The 15,087-nt window shown below is 51.5% G+C and overlaps 2 protein-coding genes across 4 annotated transcripts in view; one reads left to right on the top strand and one right to left on the bottom strand.

The window, feature by feature from the left end:
* NRL (neural retina leucine zipper) overlaps positions 1 to 15,087 on the top strand; it is a 29,847-nt gene that overhangs the window by 7,878 nt on the left and 6,882 nt on the right. The window contains exon 1 of one of the 2 annotated variants that reach the window (XM_043555868.1): positions 7,707 to 7,818. The exons of the other annotated variant lie outside the window; for it this stretch is intronic. The gene's annotated coding sequence lies outside the window, so the exon portion shown is untranslated. Of the gene's footprint in view, positions 1 to 7,706; positions 7,819 to 15,087 lie in introns of those variants that run through there. 2 annotated transcript variants of the gene reach the window in all.
* Positions 1,301 to 10,107, bottom strand: PCK2 (phosphoenolpyruvate carboxykinase 2, mitochondrial). 2 transcript variants are annotated; one of them, XM_043555855.1, is made up of 10 exons: positions 9,816 to 10,107; positions 7,557 to 7,802; positions 6,918 to 7,102; positions 6,627 to 6,830; positions 6,061 to 6,248; positions 5,591 to 5,753; positions 5,125 to 5,343; positions 2,565 to 2,702; positions 2,189 to 2,284; positions 1,301 to 1,948 (listed from the first exon to the last, which is right to left on the bottom strand). In XM_043555855.1, the coding sequence occupies exons 1-10, from the start codon at positions 9,842 to 9,844 to the stop codon at positions 1,494 to 1,496; spliced, it is 1,923 nt and encodes a 640-aa protein (XP_043411790.1). In that variant the 5' UTR covers positions 9,845 to 10,107; the 3' UTR covers positions 1,301 to 1,493. The 2 variants fall into 2 exon arrangements, with proteins under 2 accessions (XP_043411790.1, XP_043411791.1); XM_043555856.1 differs by having other exon boundaries at positions 1,301 to 1,989; positions 9,816 to 10,065.

Below are 15,087 nucleotides of genomic sequence, written 5' to 3'. Positions count from 1 at the left end.
TATCCCGGTTTTACAGATGAAGAAACCCAGAGGCACCTGACTCTACCGTGTGCCTAACATCTCTGTTGTGCCGCCTCTGATCATTTTCTCAGGTATTGCATGCCATTCATGAAGCTGAAGATTTGGCTGTATATTTTTAAGTATATTAGACTCCATTACTAACTATACATTAACACGTGATCCACTCTGACCTTAGCTTCTTCTCTGCTTACACATGATAGCTGGTTATTGGCTGTTCTCTATGAAACACTTGGTGTTTCCTCCTCCAGTTTTTTCTTTTGCAGCAATTCCCAGAAACTCCATTTTATTTGTTGGAGTTTATTCTCATTTTCTGGGTGTGGACTTCCATCCTACCAGTCTGTTTATACATGCCCTCAGCCTGATTCAGATCAGAGGTGAAGTTATCCCTCAGCCAGTGCCCCTGATTTATGGAGGATCATCGCTCCCTTTGTGGTCTTCCTATAAAGCTGATTTCTGAGGATTTAGGCCAAGGCCTTGCTACTTAAACTATGGTCCCTGGACCAGCAGCATCAACATCAATTAGGAGCTTGTAAGAAAAATAATCTCCTGGCCACTCCAGACCTGCTGAATGAGCATTTTATCAAGATCCCCAGGTGATTCATATGCACTTTTAAGTCTGAGAAGCATGGAATAGGGGACATCTAAAATCCTTATAGTTCTCCAGTCTTTGCTGCTATGAGAGATGTCTATGCAGTTATTGTTTATCCTTGGTTCTCCTGTTTGCTGTGTGGGCTTGGGCAATTACTTGACCTCTGTATGCCTTTGTTTCTTCATTCAAGTAATGTGGTACTTGCTTCAAAGGGTTGTCTTGTAATGTGCTCAGAACAGTACCTGGCGCACAGAAGGTACTATAAGTGTTAGCTCTCTTAATATTGAATGAGCTTTCATGAATGCTTTGGCGTCCCAGTGTCAGGTCAAGCAGGAAGAAGAACAGGTTTGACGACTGACAATGGAACTGCTTCACTGGGGATGGGACTATAGAGGCTTCTGGTCTCCAAGTGGGAGGTCAGAAATTTAAGGCCTGGAGGCTATACGGAGTAGCTGGTAGAGGCCCCTGTCTTTTTAAGAACCGGGGACACACAGCAGATGTGCCTTCTCCCAGAAATTCCCACTTATATGGCCCAGTGGTAGCGCTGCCTGTGAGAGAGGTCCTGGATATCACCGGGCTGCGCCAGGCCAGGCTGCACCAGGGTGCTGGCTGCTTGGAGAGCTGCAAGAAGTCTGAAATTGGTGTTAGAGAGAAGCCTGTGAAGACAGGCAGGAATGAAACGCACAAAAGTTGTGTAAAATAAATGAGCATCTCTTATTATTAGCATGTTGGAGAAGGCCTGTGGCCTGGTCTCATGGCACCCAGATGTTAGTTCTATCCAATTGCTCATACTTTCTGCAAGCCTGGTGGCTCTCCTATCCCTAGATGGCGGCTGGGACAGATGGGGGGGTGCTGTGTTCTCCTGCTAGCCTGAAGCCTCAGGTCACATTCTGCGCACACGTCCCTCCAGGGCCTCCAGTTCAGCCAACACCTCCTTGGGCAGATCCTGATTGACTTGCTCTGTCAGGTAGCTCCGAATGTCACGCACCTCCTGTTCCCAGAAGTCTTTGGGGAGTGAGAATAGCTGTGTGGTATCTATGGCTCCCAGACCACTGAGATCCAAGGCACCTTCCTTTGGCACCAGCCCGATGGGCGTCTCTCGGGCACTGTCCTCCCCCTCTAGCCGCCGGCAGATCCAGTCTAGCACCCGAGCATTCTCTCCAAAGCCTGGCCACAGGAAGTGGCCCGCCTCATCCCGCCGGAACCAGTTGACGTGGAAGATGCGGGGTAGCCGGGCCCCCTTGCGCTCCTCCATGCTCAGCCAGTGTTCTAGGTAGCGCCCAAAGTTGTAGCCAAAAAAGGGCCGCATGGCAAATGGGTCGTGCATGATGACCTTCCCTGGGGAGGGGAGCAGGATGGGTAAGGAATCTTCCTCCTAACTGGAGAAGAGAAGGGCACCCTGCATCCAGCTGGAGGAAGTTGGGAAATGTTGGTGGCTCCAGAAGATCCTCAAGAGTAGGGTGAAGAGAAGGGATTGGGAAAAGAGACCCGTGGAAAGGGCAGGCAGGAGGAAGGGAGGAAGGTCTGGCTCAGAAAGGGAGAGAAGCAGCCATGTGGGTGTATAGGGATGGCACTCACCTTTGTGTTCAGCCGCAGCAGTGGACTCAGAGCGCATAGCACTGCCCACAAATACCCCGTGGCGCCAGTTGAAGGCCTCATATACCAAGGGTACTCCTAGAACACCAGTGAACAGGGTCACAGGCAGCTTTTGTCTGTGGGCCCTCACCCCCTCCCTCCTGGTGATCTTGATTCCTGGTCTCTCTCTCCTAGTATCTCTGCTTTCCCATTTTCAAACCCCATGCCTCCCCATATTTTGCATTCTCCAGGGGATAGTTCTAGAGACAGACAGCTACAGTTGGCAATCTAGGCTGAGCTTTAAGTATAAGAGGGAGGTAGGCCCTGAGATGGAGACAGACCTTTTACCAAGAAGGCATGGAGCCCACACAATGCTTACCTTTGGGTCTGCGGCCTCCAAAGATGATGGCATCAATGGGGACACCCTCGGGGGCCTCCCAGGCTGGGTCCATGATGGGGCACTGGCGAGCCGGGGCACAAAAGCGAGAGTTGGGATGTGCACAGGGCTCCTTGTCTCCTGGCAGGGGAAATACAAATACTTTCAGTTCCAAGGGCTTTTCCACCCCCAACACACACATATATTTGCATGCACTCTTGCAAAATTTCTGTTTGCGTCATCAACTCCCTGCAACCTTGTGTGGTAAGGAGCAGGGAGAAGGGAGCCAGGACATCTTTCCCAAAAGATCAGGTTATTTATCCATAATGGTGCTACCAGCTGTGCTATGTGAGAAAGAATGGGCAAGGAATTGGGGTTTAGCAGGACACTACTGTCTATGCCAAGCTGTAGCTACTTGGCATTGGCCAGTGCTCAAGAGAATGGGCTTAGATCTTGGCATAAGGTTTTCGCAGAAATTTTATCCCAGAAATGATTTATATATGGGATTAAAAAAATTTTTTTTAATGTTTATTTATTATTGAGAGACAGAGACACAGAGTGTGAGCAGGGAGGGGCAGAGAGAGGGGGAGACACAGACTCTGAAGCAGGCTCCAGACTCTGAGGTGTCAGCACAGAGTCTGATGCGAGGTTCAAACCCACGAACTGTGAGATCATGACCTGAGCTGAAGTTGGTCACCCAACCAACTGAACCACCCAGGCGCCCCACTGTGGGATTATTATTTAAACAAACATTCAAACCTAAAGCAAAAACTGAGGCTGTCAATGAGTACTTCAGACAACTGACTTTCCATCAGCAAATAGAGGAAGATGGGGTCTTCTGAGCTTTCAAAATGTAAACAGCAATTGATTTTGAAGCTAGAAGAATTTTGGTGATTTCCCTGGGTCTCCTTAGACCCAGAGGGAACAATATGTCTTGAAGACCTCACATATAACCTGGGCAGGTGAAACCTGAGGAGCATAGGACATTTGGTCCCTAGGGAGAGAATGGGACCAAGTCAGTGGCATGTGTATAAAACACCACCATGGGGGTTCTAAATGGACACAGAAGCTTCTCTGCTGGAGGTTGCTGGTTAGACCTGGGAAGGGGGGCAAGGGAGTTCTACAGCCAGCCCATCTCTCCCTGCCGCGCCCCCCCCCCCCCCAACCTGCCCAGCTCCTGCTTCCACTTGCATATAAGAGTCTCTTGCACTTCCAACAGCCCCCAATTTAGGACCCTGGCACAGGGTATTATTCTGGGAATAGCAGCTGGGCACAACATGCCCTAGTTATACCCGTGAATCTAGAGATGATGAAAGGGTTGGGGAACTAGCCTGCGGGGAAGTATGAAAGTTTCTTGGGTTTCTCAGTTGGGTGGGAAGGCCAAGGAGGGCTTAATGATGGTGGTGGAGAAAGCAAGGGGTGATTAGATAAGGAGGGAGAATGCTTGGTCAGTCTGGAAGACGTGAATGTAGGCTTCAGTGACCACAAGGCCACCCTCCCCAGCATGCCCTTCTTTGCTTCCATTCTTAGGTCTCTGGGCTAACTGCAGAAGGTCCAGAGTGCAGGGTTGGGGGAGGGGCAGGGCTGCTAGGCACCAGGGGCGATGACAGGGTTGAGAAACTAGCTGTTAGAAGAGGCTAAAGAGCTGGTCTGATTTCGCCTGGAAGGATTTGGGTGTGCGTGTTAGAGGGATAGAGCAGGGTGAGGGTAACAACGCTGACCTTTAGACAATAATTATTATACAAGGGATGGTGGGAGCCAAGTGGCAGGGGGAGGGGCAGGCTTCCTCCTCCCTAATGGGTCAAACTTTGTGGACTATGCTTTGAGCCCAAGTCCTTGTGTAAAAATTTTCAAAACAGTCCTTCCCTTTCCTTTTTAAAAAAATTCCAAGGGCACCTGGGTGGTTCAGTTAAGTGTCTGACTCTTGATTTCAGCTCAGGTCATAATCTCAGGGTTTGTGAGTTCGAGCCCTGCTTTGGGGTCTGTGCTTCAGTGCTTCCCCACTTGTTCTCTCTCTCTCAAATAAACTTAAAAAAAAAAAAAGCTCCAGCTTATTTTTACCGAAAATTTGCTATATATTCAGCACTATGCTGAACACTTTGCATGCATTATTATTTCTTAAGGTTTATTTATTTAGTTTGAGGGGGAAAGGGGCAGAGAGAGAGGGAGGAGAGAGAATCCCAAGCAGGGGCTCAAACTCACGATCTGTGAGATCATGACCTGAACCGAAATCAAGACACGGATGCTTAACCAACGGCACTTCTGCATGCGTTATTTAATTTAACTCTCCAACAGCCAAGATAGGTACTTTGGTAACTGCCTCCATTTAGCTGATGGGGCAATTGAAGTTCATGAGGGTAAGCAGCTTAGCCAGGTCCCAAAGCCAATACCTGGAGTTGGGACTTGACCTGAGATCTCACCTGGGGTTAGAAACCGGGAATATTTATAATTTCCTGTGACTCCCAGAGGTCCTGGAGGACAGCCACAGGTTGTGGAGAAGCCTTTTACGTCATCAAGGTGCTGAGCCCTAGGGGCTGTATCACAACTCCCCCATCATACGTACCAGGTTTCCAGGGTTTTCCCAGCCAGGAGGTCACAGTGACACCAGGTGGAAGAGGCTGGTCAATGCCCTCCCAGTACACTCCACCATCACTGGTCTCAGCCACATTGGTAAAAAGAGTGTTACTCTGGATTGTGGCCATGGCATTGGGATTAGTGGTGGCAGAGGTGCCAGGGGCCACGCCGAAGAAGCCATTCTCAGGGTTGATGGCCCGGAGTCGACCTGTCAGGAGCAGAAGTGAAGGAAAGGAAGGATCAACCAGTAAGAGTTGAGAGGTGCGTCCATGGAAGGTCCTATTCTGTTCCCTCTTGCCCTGAGCTGGCCCCCAGATCTTATGGAGAAAGCCCTTCTGTCTCTAGGGTGGGTAGACTGCCAGGAGGTATAGGGCAGGGTCCACCATGAGCAGTGAAGGGGAGACTCCTATGCTCTGGTATGAGCCAGAACTGAGTATGATCCATGGGCCTCTCACCGTCACTGTCAAACCTCATCCAGGCGATGTCATCCCCCACACACTCCACTTTCCAGCCTGGCAGTGCTGGCCGCATCATGGCCAGGTTAGTCTTGCCGCAGGCGCTGGGGAAGGCGGCTGCCACGTAGCGCTTCTTCCCTGCGGGGTTGGTGATACCCAGGATCTGCGTGTTGAGGAGGGAGGGAACAAAGAGGAGGTCAGTTATGGTCTGCACAGAAAGGACAGCTAGGGGTTAACAGGGAGGACAAATAATTATTGCCTAAACAGGCGCACCACCTTGCCACAGGGCTGGTGTGGCAGCAAGTTGAAGCCCCCACAATGTTCAGCAGCCTGGGGCCAAAGCTTTGGTCATTTGGGCAGAGTCCCTCCCAACCGGCCCGGCACCTGGCGGTGGGGAGGTGAGGCTGACCAGCCAGGCCCCACTCCTGCCCTGCTCCCTGCAGCTGCCTAGGTCCTCACCAGGCCCTCACCAGCATGTGCTCCGCCAGCCAGCCCTCATCCCGGGCCAGCCGAGAGGCGATGCGAAGGGCAAAGCACTTCTTGCCCAGCAAGGAGTTGCCGCCATAGCCGCTGCCGAAGGAGACGATCTCTCTCTGGTCAGGCACGTGGCCAATCAGGGTTTTCTCTGGGTTGCATGGCCAATGGCTCACCAGCTCCCCTGGGGACAATGGGGTTATGGGGTCATGGGGCCGGCTGTTGGTAGGGGCATGAGGAACTGGGGCATTAGGAGCTGGAGGGTATTGGGATTGGCAGGAGAGACACTGAGGAGCGGTGGTGGTGCCAATGAGTAGCTTAACACCCCCCGCACCCCCAGTATCTATCAGCTCCTACGTCCCTGTTCTGGGACAGGACATGGATAAGTGACTTTTCTCAATCTTGTGCAAATTGCTCTGCCAAAACAGCATTGCCCCAGCCCAGACTGCTGCTTTAGATTTTGGGAATGAGGTGTTTCACTAATTCAGATGGGTAGGATTGAGGGTTTTCTCTGAATGCAAGCAGGTCTCTGTGGCCTCCCCTAGGCAGGGTAGGAGCTCACCTTGCCCAGTCAGGGGCTGGCCCACAGAGTGCAGACACTTGACAAAGTTGCCATCTCCCAGGGCCTGAAGCACAGGCGTCCCCAGCCGGGTCATGATCCGCATGCTTGCCACCACGTAGGCCGAATCAGTGAGCTGCACTCCGATTCGGGACAGTGGGGAGCCCACGGGACCCATGCTGAATGGAAGCACATACATGGTTCGGCCTATGGAGGAAAAATACCACCAGGATGAAGGGTTCTAACCTGTTAATATCTTCAGTGCCCCTGCTTCTGTGTCCCTGCCCCGGTTACCCTGCATGCAGCCTGGAAACCTCTCATCCACAGCTTGCTGGAACTCAGCTGGGGACATCCAGTTGCCTAGCTGCCCACGGGCCCCGCCAGCCGGGAGGGGCACTGTGTCCCGTTGAGAAGGAGTTACAATCACTGTCTTGCTCTCTACTCGTGCCACATCCTTGGGGTCTGTGCGGGCCAGCCAGCTGGGGGAGAAAGGATTATCAGGAACACGTGGCCAGATGATCTCCCTCATCCCCAGACCCAATCTTTCAAGTCCAACTTTGACTCTACGTCTTTTGTGGGTCTTATTTTTGCCCATCCATTTGCACCTCAGTTGCTTGCTCCAGATTTTGTCCCATCTAAGGGGTAGTTCCTTTGGCCCAGCCTTCTAAAGGCCTCTGCCCTCGGCAAAAACTCTGAACTTGGAAGAGGGGGGAAAAAAAAAGCAAAGGTTTTTATTTGTATTAGCTTCTTTCCTTAACATAAAAAATATAGACCAATCTCACTAATTCCTGATTCTGTTTCCCCCAGAGCTCCCATTCTTGCTCATTCCATTGGGATGGTCTAGTTAAATTTGATGTTTGTCTTGGTAAACCCAACGTGGCCTCTGTCCAATAAGCTGTTCCCATCCCATGGGTCACGGGGCTCAGGGCTTACCAGTTGTTGTACTTGGGGAGCTTTCGGATAAGTCCCTGCTTTTCCAGCAGGGCCAGTGTGGCAGTGTTCTCAGCCTCGGTGCCATCACAGATGTGGATGCCCTCTGGTTGGCACAGGCGGGCACTGCGCTCCACAAAGTCTCGAACTCCAGCGGGCAGCTGGCCCAGATCTCCACTGAGTACTCGTAGGGTCTGGATGCTGCGCCATGATGACCAGCCCCAGGGGCTCAGCCCAGGCCGGCTAAGCCTACGACAAGAAATAGGTAATGGGCTGGGTGTTCTCATGGAAGATGGGCAAGTCAAGGGGACAGAAAGCTTGGGCTGCCATGGAGCATGCTAAAACAGGTCTTGGCGCAGGCACCTTGAAGAGCAGGTGAGAGTAGGTGTGTGGGATAGGTTCAGGCCACATGTACCTTGTGGCCTCCATGAGTCTCAGTGAGGGTGTTTTCTTGTCAGCAAGGGACGAATATTGCCAAAGGAGCATAAAGGCACATGCCTGGTGGCGTGGAGGGTATATGTCGGCATGCTGAGGTTATTGCAGTCTTAACCCATGCCCACGTTTAACTCTGTCTGGTCAAGGTTGGAAATGAGGAGGTGCCCTATGACCCAGTGTCGATAAACTGTGCCCTGGTGACAGCTTCATGGGTCTGGTAGTTAAAGCCCTCATCCCTGTTCTTTCCATTCTTAAGTATAGTTTTTATAAGTTAAAAAAGCAGCTGCTTTTACTTTTTTCTTCTGGTGTGTATAAGACTGTGAAAGCCTCAGCAAAGGACCCAGTCTTTGAGATGGTACAGTCCCAGGTTTCCAGATTAGGGGTCTTGCACAGAGAGTTGGTAACTGGGTATTGGGGTTCCAGGCATCAGAGCTAGGGCTGCCCACCTGGGCCAACAAGGGTTGCATAAGATATTGCTATTGGGTAGGTATCTTTGAGCTGGGTGGAAGGCTGACTGTTGGGGAATGTCAATGGCTGGGGTACATGCCCATTCCCATGAGGGCAGGGTCCCTGTTCTCTGTCCCTTCACACCCCTGGGAGAGGGAGAAGCAGGGTCTGCTCTGATTGGCCCGGACCCAGGGTGGAGTGACCCAGAGAGGGCAAAGGCCAAGAGAGGGAAGTTGCCCTTCTCTGATGCCAGGGCCTCACCCACCAGAAACTGCTCCACACATCAGACTGCATGCCCCTGTTCCTCCCCTTAGAGGTCAAATGCCTAGAGAGTTTTGGGTGTTGGTGGTAGGTGGTAACATCAGACTGCAGAAAGCTCAGTTAAACTTAGGCTGTAAGCCTGGGGAAGGGAGACAGCTCGGACCATGGATATGGGAGTTGGAACCTGGCTAGAGTGGACCTGGGCTGGCAGGATTCAAACCCAGTGTGGCCTCAGGGGCAGAGGAAGAGGACTCCTGGGACCTGGCAGGTCCCTCTCCCCGCAGGGGGCCTGGCTCAGGAAGTCTCTGGTGATCCTCTCTGACTCTCTACCAGTGGGACCCTCTCCTTTTCCTCTGCTCCAGAGGCCACCCACATGGGCTGGCCAAGAGGAACCAGCTGTGGGAGAGACTTGGGGGTTAGCTCAGACTTTGGGACACATGCTGGGGAGAAGGGAGGCCACAGAGGAACGACAGGAAGCTGTGAAAAGGGAGCAGGGCCTAGGAGCTTCCGTCCCAGACAGAGGACGAAGCCAACCTATTAGAATTGAAGGCAACTTGTCCCCCTCCTCCACCTTGTTTCCCTCTTTCCTCTGGCCGCAGGTCCCTTGGCTGCGCCAGGCTTCCCTCCAGGTTCCAGTTCTCGGGAGGTCGGAAATGGAGGTTTACCTTGTGCCTTCTTTGGGGAGTTCTGAGCTCAATCCCCCAGGGGTTCATGCACCCTTGACCCCAGGGTCCTACCGCGCTTCTAATCGCAGCTGGGGCACAAGAGTTACATCTTAAAGAAAAGGAGGAGACGAGGAGACAGAGCTCTGTGGGGGCGAGCGAGGAGGGGAGGAAGTTGTGAGTGGCAGATCGAGACGGCGCGGTCAGAGATCAGCAAAGCAGGGACGGGGGAGGAGGGGACGGAAGCGGAGAGACTCGGAGCGGCGGCGGCCGCCCCAGATCTCCCGCGAGACACGGGCCGGAGAGGCTGGGGATGGAGACACACTCGCCCCGGGCCCGCCTCCTCCTCGGCTGAGAAAGCCGGCGGAGGCTGGCGGGCAGGAGAGCGCCATTGGCAGCCCCGAGGGGGCGAGCGCGGCGGAAGGTGCGGGTCGGCCCCGGGCTAGGGCTCACTCACCGCAGGCCGGGGCGGTACACAGCGGCCATGGCACCTGGGGCTGCGGGGTGGCCACGAGAACCGAGCGGAGCCGGGGAGATAAGGAAGGCGGGGAAAGAGGGTGCGCTGCTAAGCGAGCGGGAGCGAGGGCTGGGCGGGAGGCGCTTAAAAAGGAGGCGGGCGGGAGGGCGCAGGGGCGGAACCTCGCTGGGCCCGCGCGACCCTCTCTACGCCCTAGCAGTACAGCCGCTCCCCCAGGGCAGCAGGCCCCGACCGGACCAGACGCCTCCCCTCCCCCAGCATCTAGCCCCCACACCCATCTCTCTCATTGGACAGCTGGGCCCCCTACTCGGCTCCCCGCCTCCGCGAGGCTCCGCCCCCCGCTCCGCCTCGCCCCCTGCACATGATGTAACTTTGAGGACTCTTGCTCCCGAGAGATAGCGACTGGGAGACAACGGGGTGGCAAACAAGCTAGGAACGAGGGGGGAGGCCAGAGCGAGGGCCCACGGAGGCTGGGAGTCCAGAAATCGAGGGTTGGGCATTGTCTTTTCTCTTCTCCTGGGGACTGGACACCGTAAGACCCATGTTTTTCTGTTTTCCAGGGTCCCAAAGCTAACGTTTTCTTGGTCCCCAACTCCTAAATACCTGATTCTTCTCCCCCTGATGAGGGTTCTCTTCTGCCTTCCCATAAAATGATGGCGTCTCTCTACCCCAGAGTCTCTTCTTTGGGCCTCTGCCCTGGCTATTCTCTTCACATTCCCCTGAAGAACTAGTCTGTCCCACCCAACCACCACCATAAAGTCCTCAGGTAATTTGTCAAGTTATGTCTCCATCCAGACATCTCTCTTCAACTTGATACCATTGGGTACCACCCCAAATGCCATAGTACCCGAGACTCAACATGCCTGTAGTAGGCACCTGCCCAGCATCCACTCCCCCTTTCTGGTAATATCACCCTGATGTTCCTTTACGGAACTACCTCCTCAGTCCATGGAGGAAATCATATAGGTCTCCTGTGGGTAGGCTCTCAGTTTGACCAATTTGTGTCTTCCTCATTTTGGCCACAGCAATTGGGAATGTTTAGGGATGGGCATGAGATCCCTCTCCGGAGCTTTTTCTGTAGACTTTCAAAATGAGCTCTTTCTGCTGGGTTTGCTGAGCTGGTGGGATATAAGCATAGAGCTGCAGGGTATCAGCTCGGCACTGCAAAGCAGGAACCTGCCCTCAATGAAAGCCAGCCCAAAGGAAGCAGCAGAGGAATGGAGAGCTACAGATTCCTGATTTTGATTATAGGACTCAACAAATTTCTTAATTTCTTCTCTCGCTCAAGCTAATTTTAAGTGGATTTCTGCCATTTGCAACAGAAACAATGCTGATTCTCAGGTTTCTCAAAGTTCTGTGCTAAAACAGCGGGAAAAGGAGAGCTGGCCTCAAGCCTTGGGCTTGCTATTGGCTCTCTATCTCTTCCACCCAGGCTCCATCCTGGACTCAACCTTATGTGTACGTGTTTGGATTCTTTCCTCCAGTTCCTACATTCGAACTCCGTCTACACCTATTCCACTTCAGACAACTGCCTCTTTGGCAACCCTTTGGGCCTAAAGGTGTGCATGCTGGTCGCAGCATGGATCTACTGAAGGTCATCATCTCTTCCCTAATGCTGCACCTGCTCTCATGGTTCCCTATCTCAGTGAATAGCACCAGCATCTAGGCAGCTGCTCCAGAGGAACCTGAATCAGTCTAGGTTATTCCTTTCTTCTCTTCCATAGCCAGTCAGATGCTAGGACCTTTGGATTTGTACTTCATAATTAGCTCTCAAATCTGTGTCTATCCCCATGGCCACTGCCTTAGTTCAGGACTTACCTCTCACCTGGCTTCAAGTGATATCTTCCAAGCCACCTCTTGGGCTGCCACCATTCCAAATGCCACTCCTTCTCCCTCCCACCAAGCTACCCTCCAACTCTTCACAGAAGTTCACTTTGATGAGTTAAGAGAGAGAGGGGTAATTTTTATTGTGTGGACACTAGGCTGGGCTCTGTGCCAGCAGCTTTACATGCATTATTCCATTCAGATTCACAACCATCCTATTTTACAGATGTGGACACTGAGGCTTAGAGAGGTTAAGTCATTTGCTCAAAGTTATATAGCTGGTCAGCAGGAGAAATGAAATCTGAATCCAAACCTTTCTGACTCTAATTACCAAGTTATTTCCCCCCTCCAATCCTATACTGTTCCCTTGATTTATCATTAAAAGAAAATGAGATCATATCACTCAGACTTAAAATCCCTCAAGGCTCCCTACCACATGGCAACTGATGTCCTTTATAATCTGACTCCTATTTATCCAACCTTTATCCCTGCCACCTTCTCTCCTATACACCAAACTGCAGTTTCCAGAGCACTTCTGTGAACCTTTTCTGCTCTTCAGACTTAAATTAAACATCACCTCCTTTGTGAAGTCCGTTTGATTCTTAGTATTAACATCTATCTCATCCGTGTTGGTTTTATACTGTGTACATATATATATATTAATGTTTTTATTTATTTTTGAGAGACAGAGGACGAGTGGGGGAGGGGCAGAGAGAGAGGGAGACACAGAGTCTAAAGCAGGCTCCAGGCTCTGAGCTGTCAGCACAGAGCCCAATACGGGCTTGAACCCACGAACCATGAGATCATGACCTGAGCCAAAGTTGGATGCTCAATCGACTGAGCCTCTCAGGCGCCCCTACATACCTGTATTTTTGAACTTATCACACTTTATTATAGTTGTTTTTGTATCTTTATAATCCTCACTTAAGTGTTAGCTCCTTGAAAGGAGGGCCCAAATTTTAGTCTTGTTGTTATTTTATCTTAATTTGGCCTTATTTAGTCAGCTAATAAGTGCTGTTTGAATGAAGAATAAACAAGTCTCATGTTTCTGAACACTTCTCCCCCATTGTGTCCTTTCTTAGCTTAAGGGGCTCCCATGAGGATTTCCTTGTAGTGTCGATTCCCTTTATTCATTTATTTGCTACACTTTTATTCAGTTCCCTGGCCCTCCTCCCAGCCTCCCAGGTCTACCAGCTGGCCCAGTGTTTGAAGCACACCACCAGGGGGCAGGGTGTGACCAGCCTTGACCTGGTCTGCATTTTCTTCCCAAGGCCCTCTGGGTCTGGCCCTTGGACACCTTCCCGAGCTCCTGTAGTGGATGCTATGGTGTGTTGCCTAGATCCCTGCTTCAGGATCCAGGTTTTCATTGTCCCAGCCTCGGAGTGGTGGCTGCTAATGGCTCACAGCTGTATACTTCCCTGAGACCTACCTGTGGCTGAAGGGAGTGGTGTCACCAAACACAATACCCCTTCCCTTGGGCAGTGTGTATCCAGTGACTGATTGACGCAAGGGTACAAAGCCTGATCCCCTTTCCTCAATTTGGTCCATCTGAGCTCCAGAGCTCCTGTGGGATCGGCTGAAGTCTCTGTTCTAATGCAGTGTATTTCCACTTTTCCTCCTGCCCAGTCCTGCTTTTCTCACTCCTTTTGAAAATCCTCCTTGGTGAACCACCTGTATACAGGTTTCCATCTCAGAGTTTGTTTCCAGCTTAAGATATCCCCCAAACTCAACGTGGATACTGCATTAGCCCCCTAATCCCACTCTGATTCCATTTTGCCTTCTAGATCCAAAGTGATCTTTCCAAACAAAATCTGATCTCATCATGGCCCTGCCAAAAATTCTTTAGTAACTTCTCACTGTTCTTTGAATAAAGACCAAATCCTAACCTTGGACCATGAGGCTGTGCTGGATCTGGCCCCTGCTGACATTGCCACCGTCACCTACCACCATTCTTCCCACTTCCTTGGCTTCTTCTACTCTCTGGCTATATTGGTCTTTTTGTCTGTTTGTTTTGTACTCATGTCTCCTTCCTGCCTGAGCCTTTACATATATTGTTCTTGCAGCTTGGAATCCCCACCTTCTCCATACCCCCGGACATGGTCACTTCTTACTCACCTGGCTGGTCTCAGTTTAATGTGTCTTCCTTAGGCAAGCTGTCCCCTCAGTGCTGCCCTTCATTAGATTAGGTCTTCATGAAATACAATTTCATAGTGCCTGCACTTCTCCTTCATAGGACTCACCTCAGTTATAATAGTTTATTTTCACATAGGCTCCTGCCTAACATATGTGGGGCGTGGGGCAAGAGTACAAACAGAGGGTCACAAACCTTGTGTTTTAAATATTTAAAATGTAGAACTCATGCTAACAAACTATTAAATAAAATATGTTCTATTCTTATCCCTTGATAATATGTACATGATGGCCTGGAATTTGGTTCAGAATTGGATGCAGATTTGGATTTTATTTGGAGTCCTTGGGATTCTGCAGCAGAATGTGGTGGGTGGTATGGGGAGAGGATGCACTGGGCCACTGGCCTTTGGGCCCTCTTCTCTTCCCACCCCTGACACTGTCTTGTCCTGTGAGGGGCCTCACATGCATAGCTGTAGACCTCCCTGTCTACACATCCCAATTCTGTCCATGACCTCCTATAAATAGTCACCCTTAGCCGGCTTTTGGGTCTAGGGATGTGTGTACTGTAGTGTGGTCCACTTCCGGAAGGGCCTACCTGGGGTAGAGGTCCATGTGGGCCTAGAAGTGGGCTTGGAGCCCTTTGGACAGGGAATTCCTGGGTATCTGGAGTGTGGTCCAGAATGGGGCTGGGTGTGGGCAGAGGAGGCCTGAACTGCTCACCCCATGGGGTGGGACACAGCCAGAGGAGAGCCAGAATGGAGTCTTCCAAAAGCACAGGGCTTAGGGCAGGGGCTACTCTTGCCTGGGCCTAAGGGCAATAAATTGATGCTTCTCTGTTTCATCAGTAGGTATGCTCCACGAAGGCAGGGCTGGTGTCAGTCTGATGTACCGAGGTATCGCTAAAGCCTAGCACAGTGCCTGGTGCTTAATAAACACTTGTCAAATGAACATACCAGGCAGGCCAGGAAGAGGTTTGAAGATTTGGATCCATTACCGAAGATCTGGACACCAAAGGCCAGAACTTCTAGGGCTTACAGGGAATTATAGGCTCCAAATATGGGACAAATATGGGAGTGCAGGACAGAGGAGATAGTGATGGCACCCTGAATTACTGACTCCGTCTCCTCCCTTCCCTCTCATTTTATATCCCCATTCTCCCAGCCCTTTATCTGCCTGGCCCTTCTCCCCCCTTGTCCAACATCCCACAGCCCGCTGTGTTTCCTCTATGGCCTGACCGTCTATCTGTCTGTTCCTCTGCATCTGTTTCTAATTCTTGGGCCCCAGTCTTACTTTCCTC

This window comes from Prionailurus bengalensis, chromosome B3 (genome assembly GCF_016509475.1).
Source record: "Prionailurus bengalensis isolate Pbe53 chromosome B3, Fcat_Pben_1.1_paternal_pri, whole genome shotgun sequence".
Classification (NCBI taxonomy): domain Eukaryota; kingdom Metazoa; phylum Chordata; class Mammalia; order Carnivora; family Felidae; genus Prionailurus; species Prionailurus bengalensis.
Note: the sequence above shows the minus strand (reverse complement) of the source record. Positions and strands in the feature narration are given on the sequence as shown.

Excerpts from the sequence above, each read along its gene's own strand:
- PCK2 (XM_043555855.1), bottom strand. The coding sequence starts at position 9,844 with ATGGCCGCTGTGTACCGCCCCGGCCTGCG. Across the intron at positions 6,831-6,917 it reads GTTTCCAGGCTGCATGCAGG|GCCGAACCATGTATGTGCTT; the intron begins GTAACCGGGGCA and ends TTTCCTCCATAG. Across the intron at positions 6,249-6,626 it reads CCAGCCCCTGACTGGGCAAG|GGGAGCTGGTGAGCCATTGG; the intron begins GTGAGCTCCTAC and ends CATTGTCCCCAG.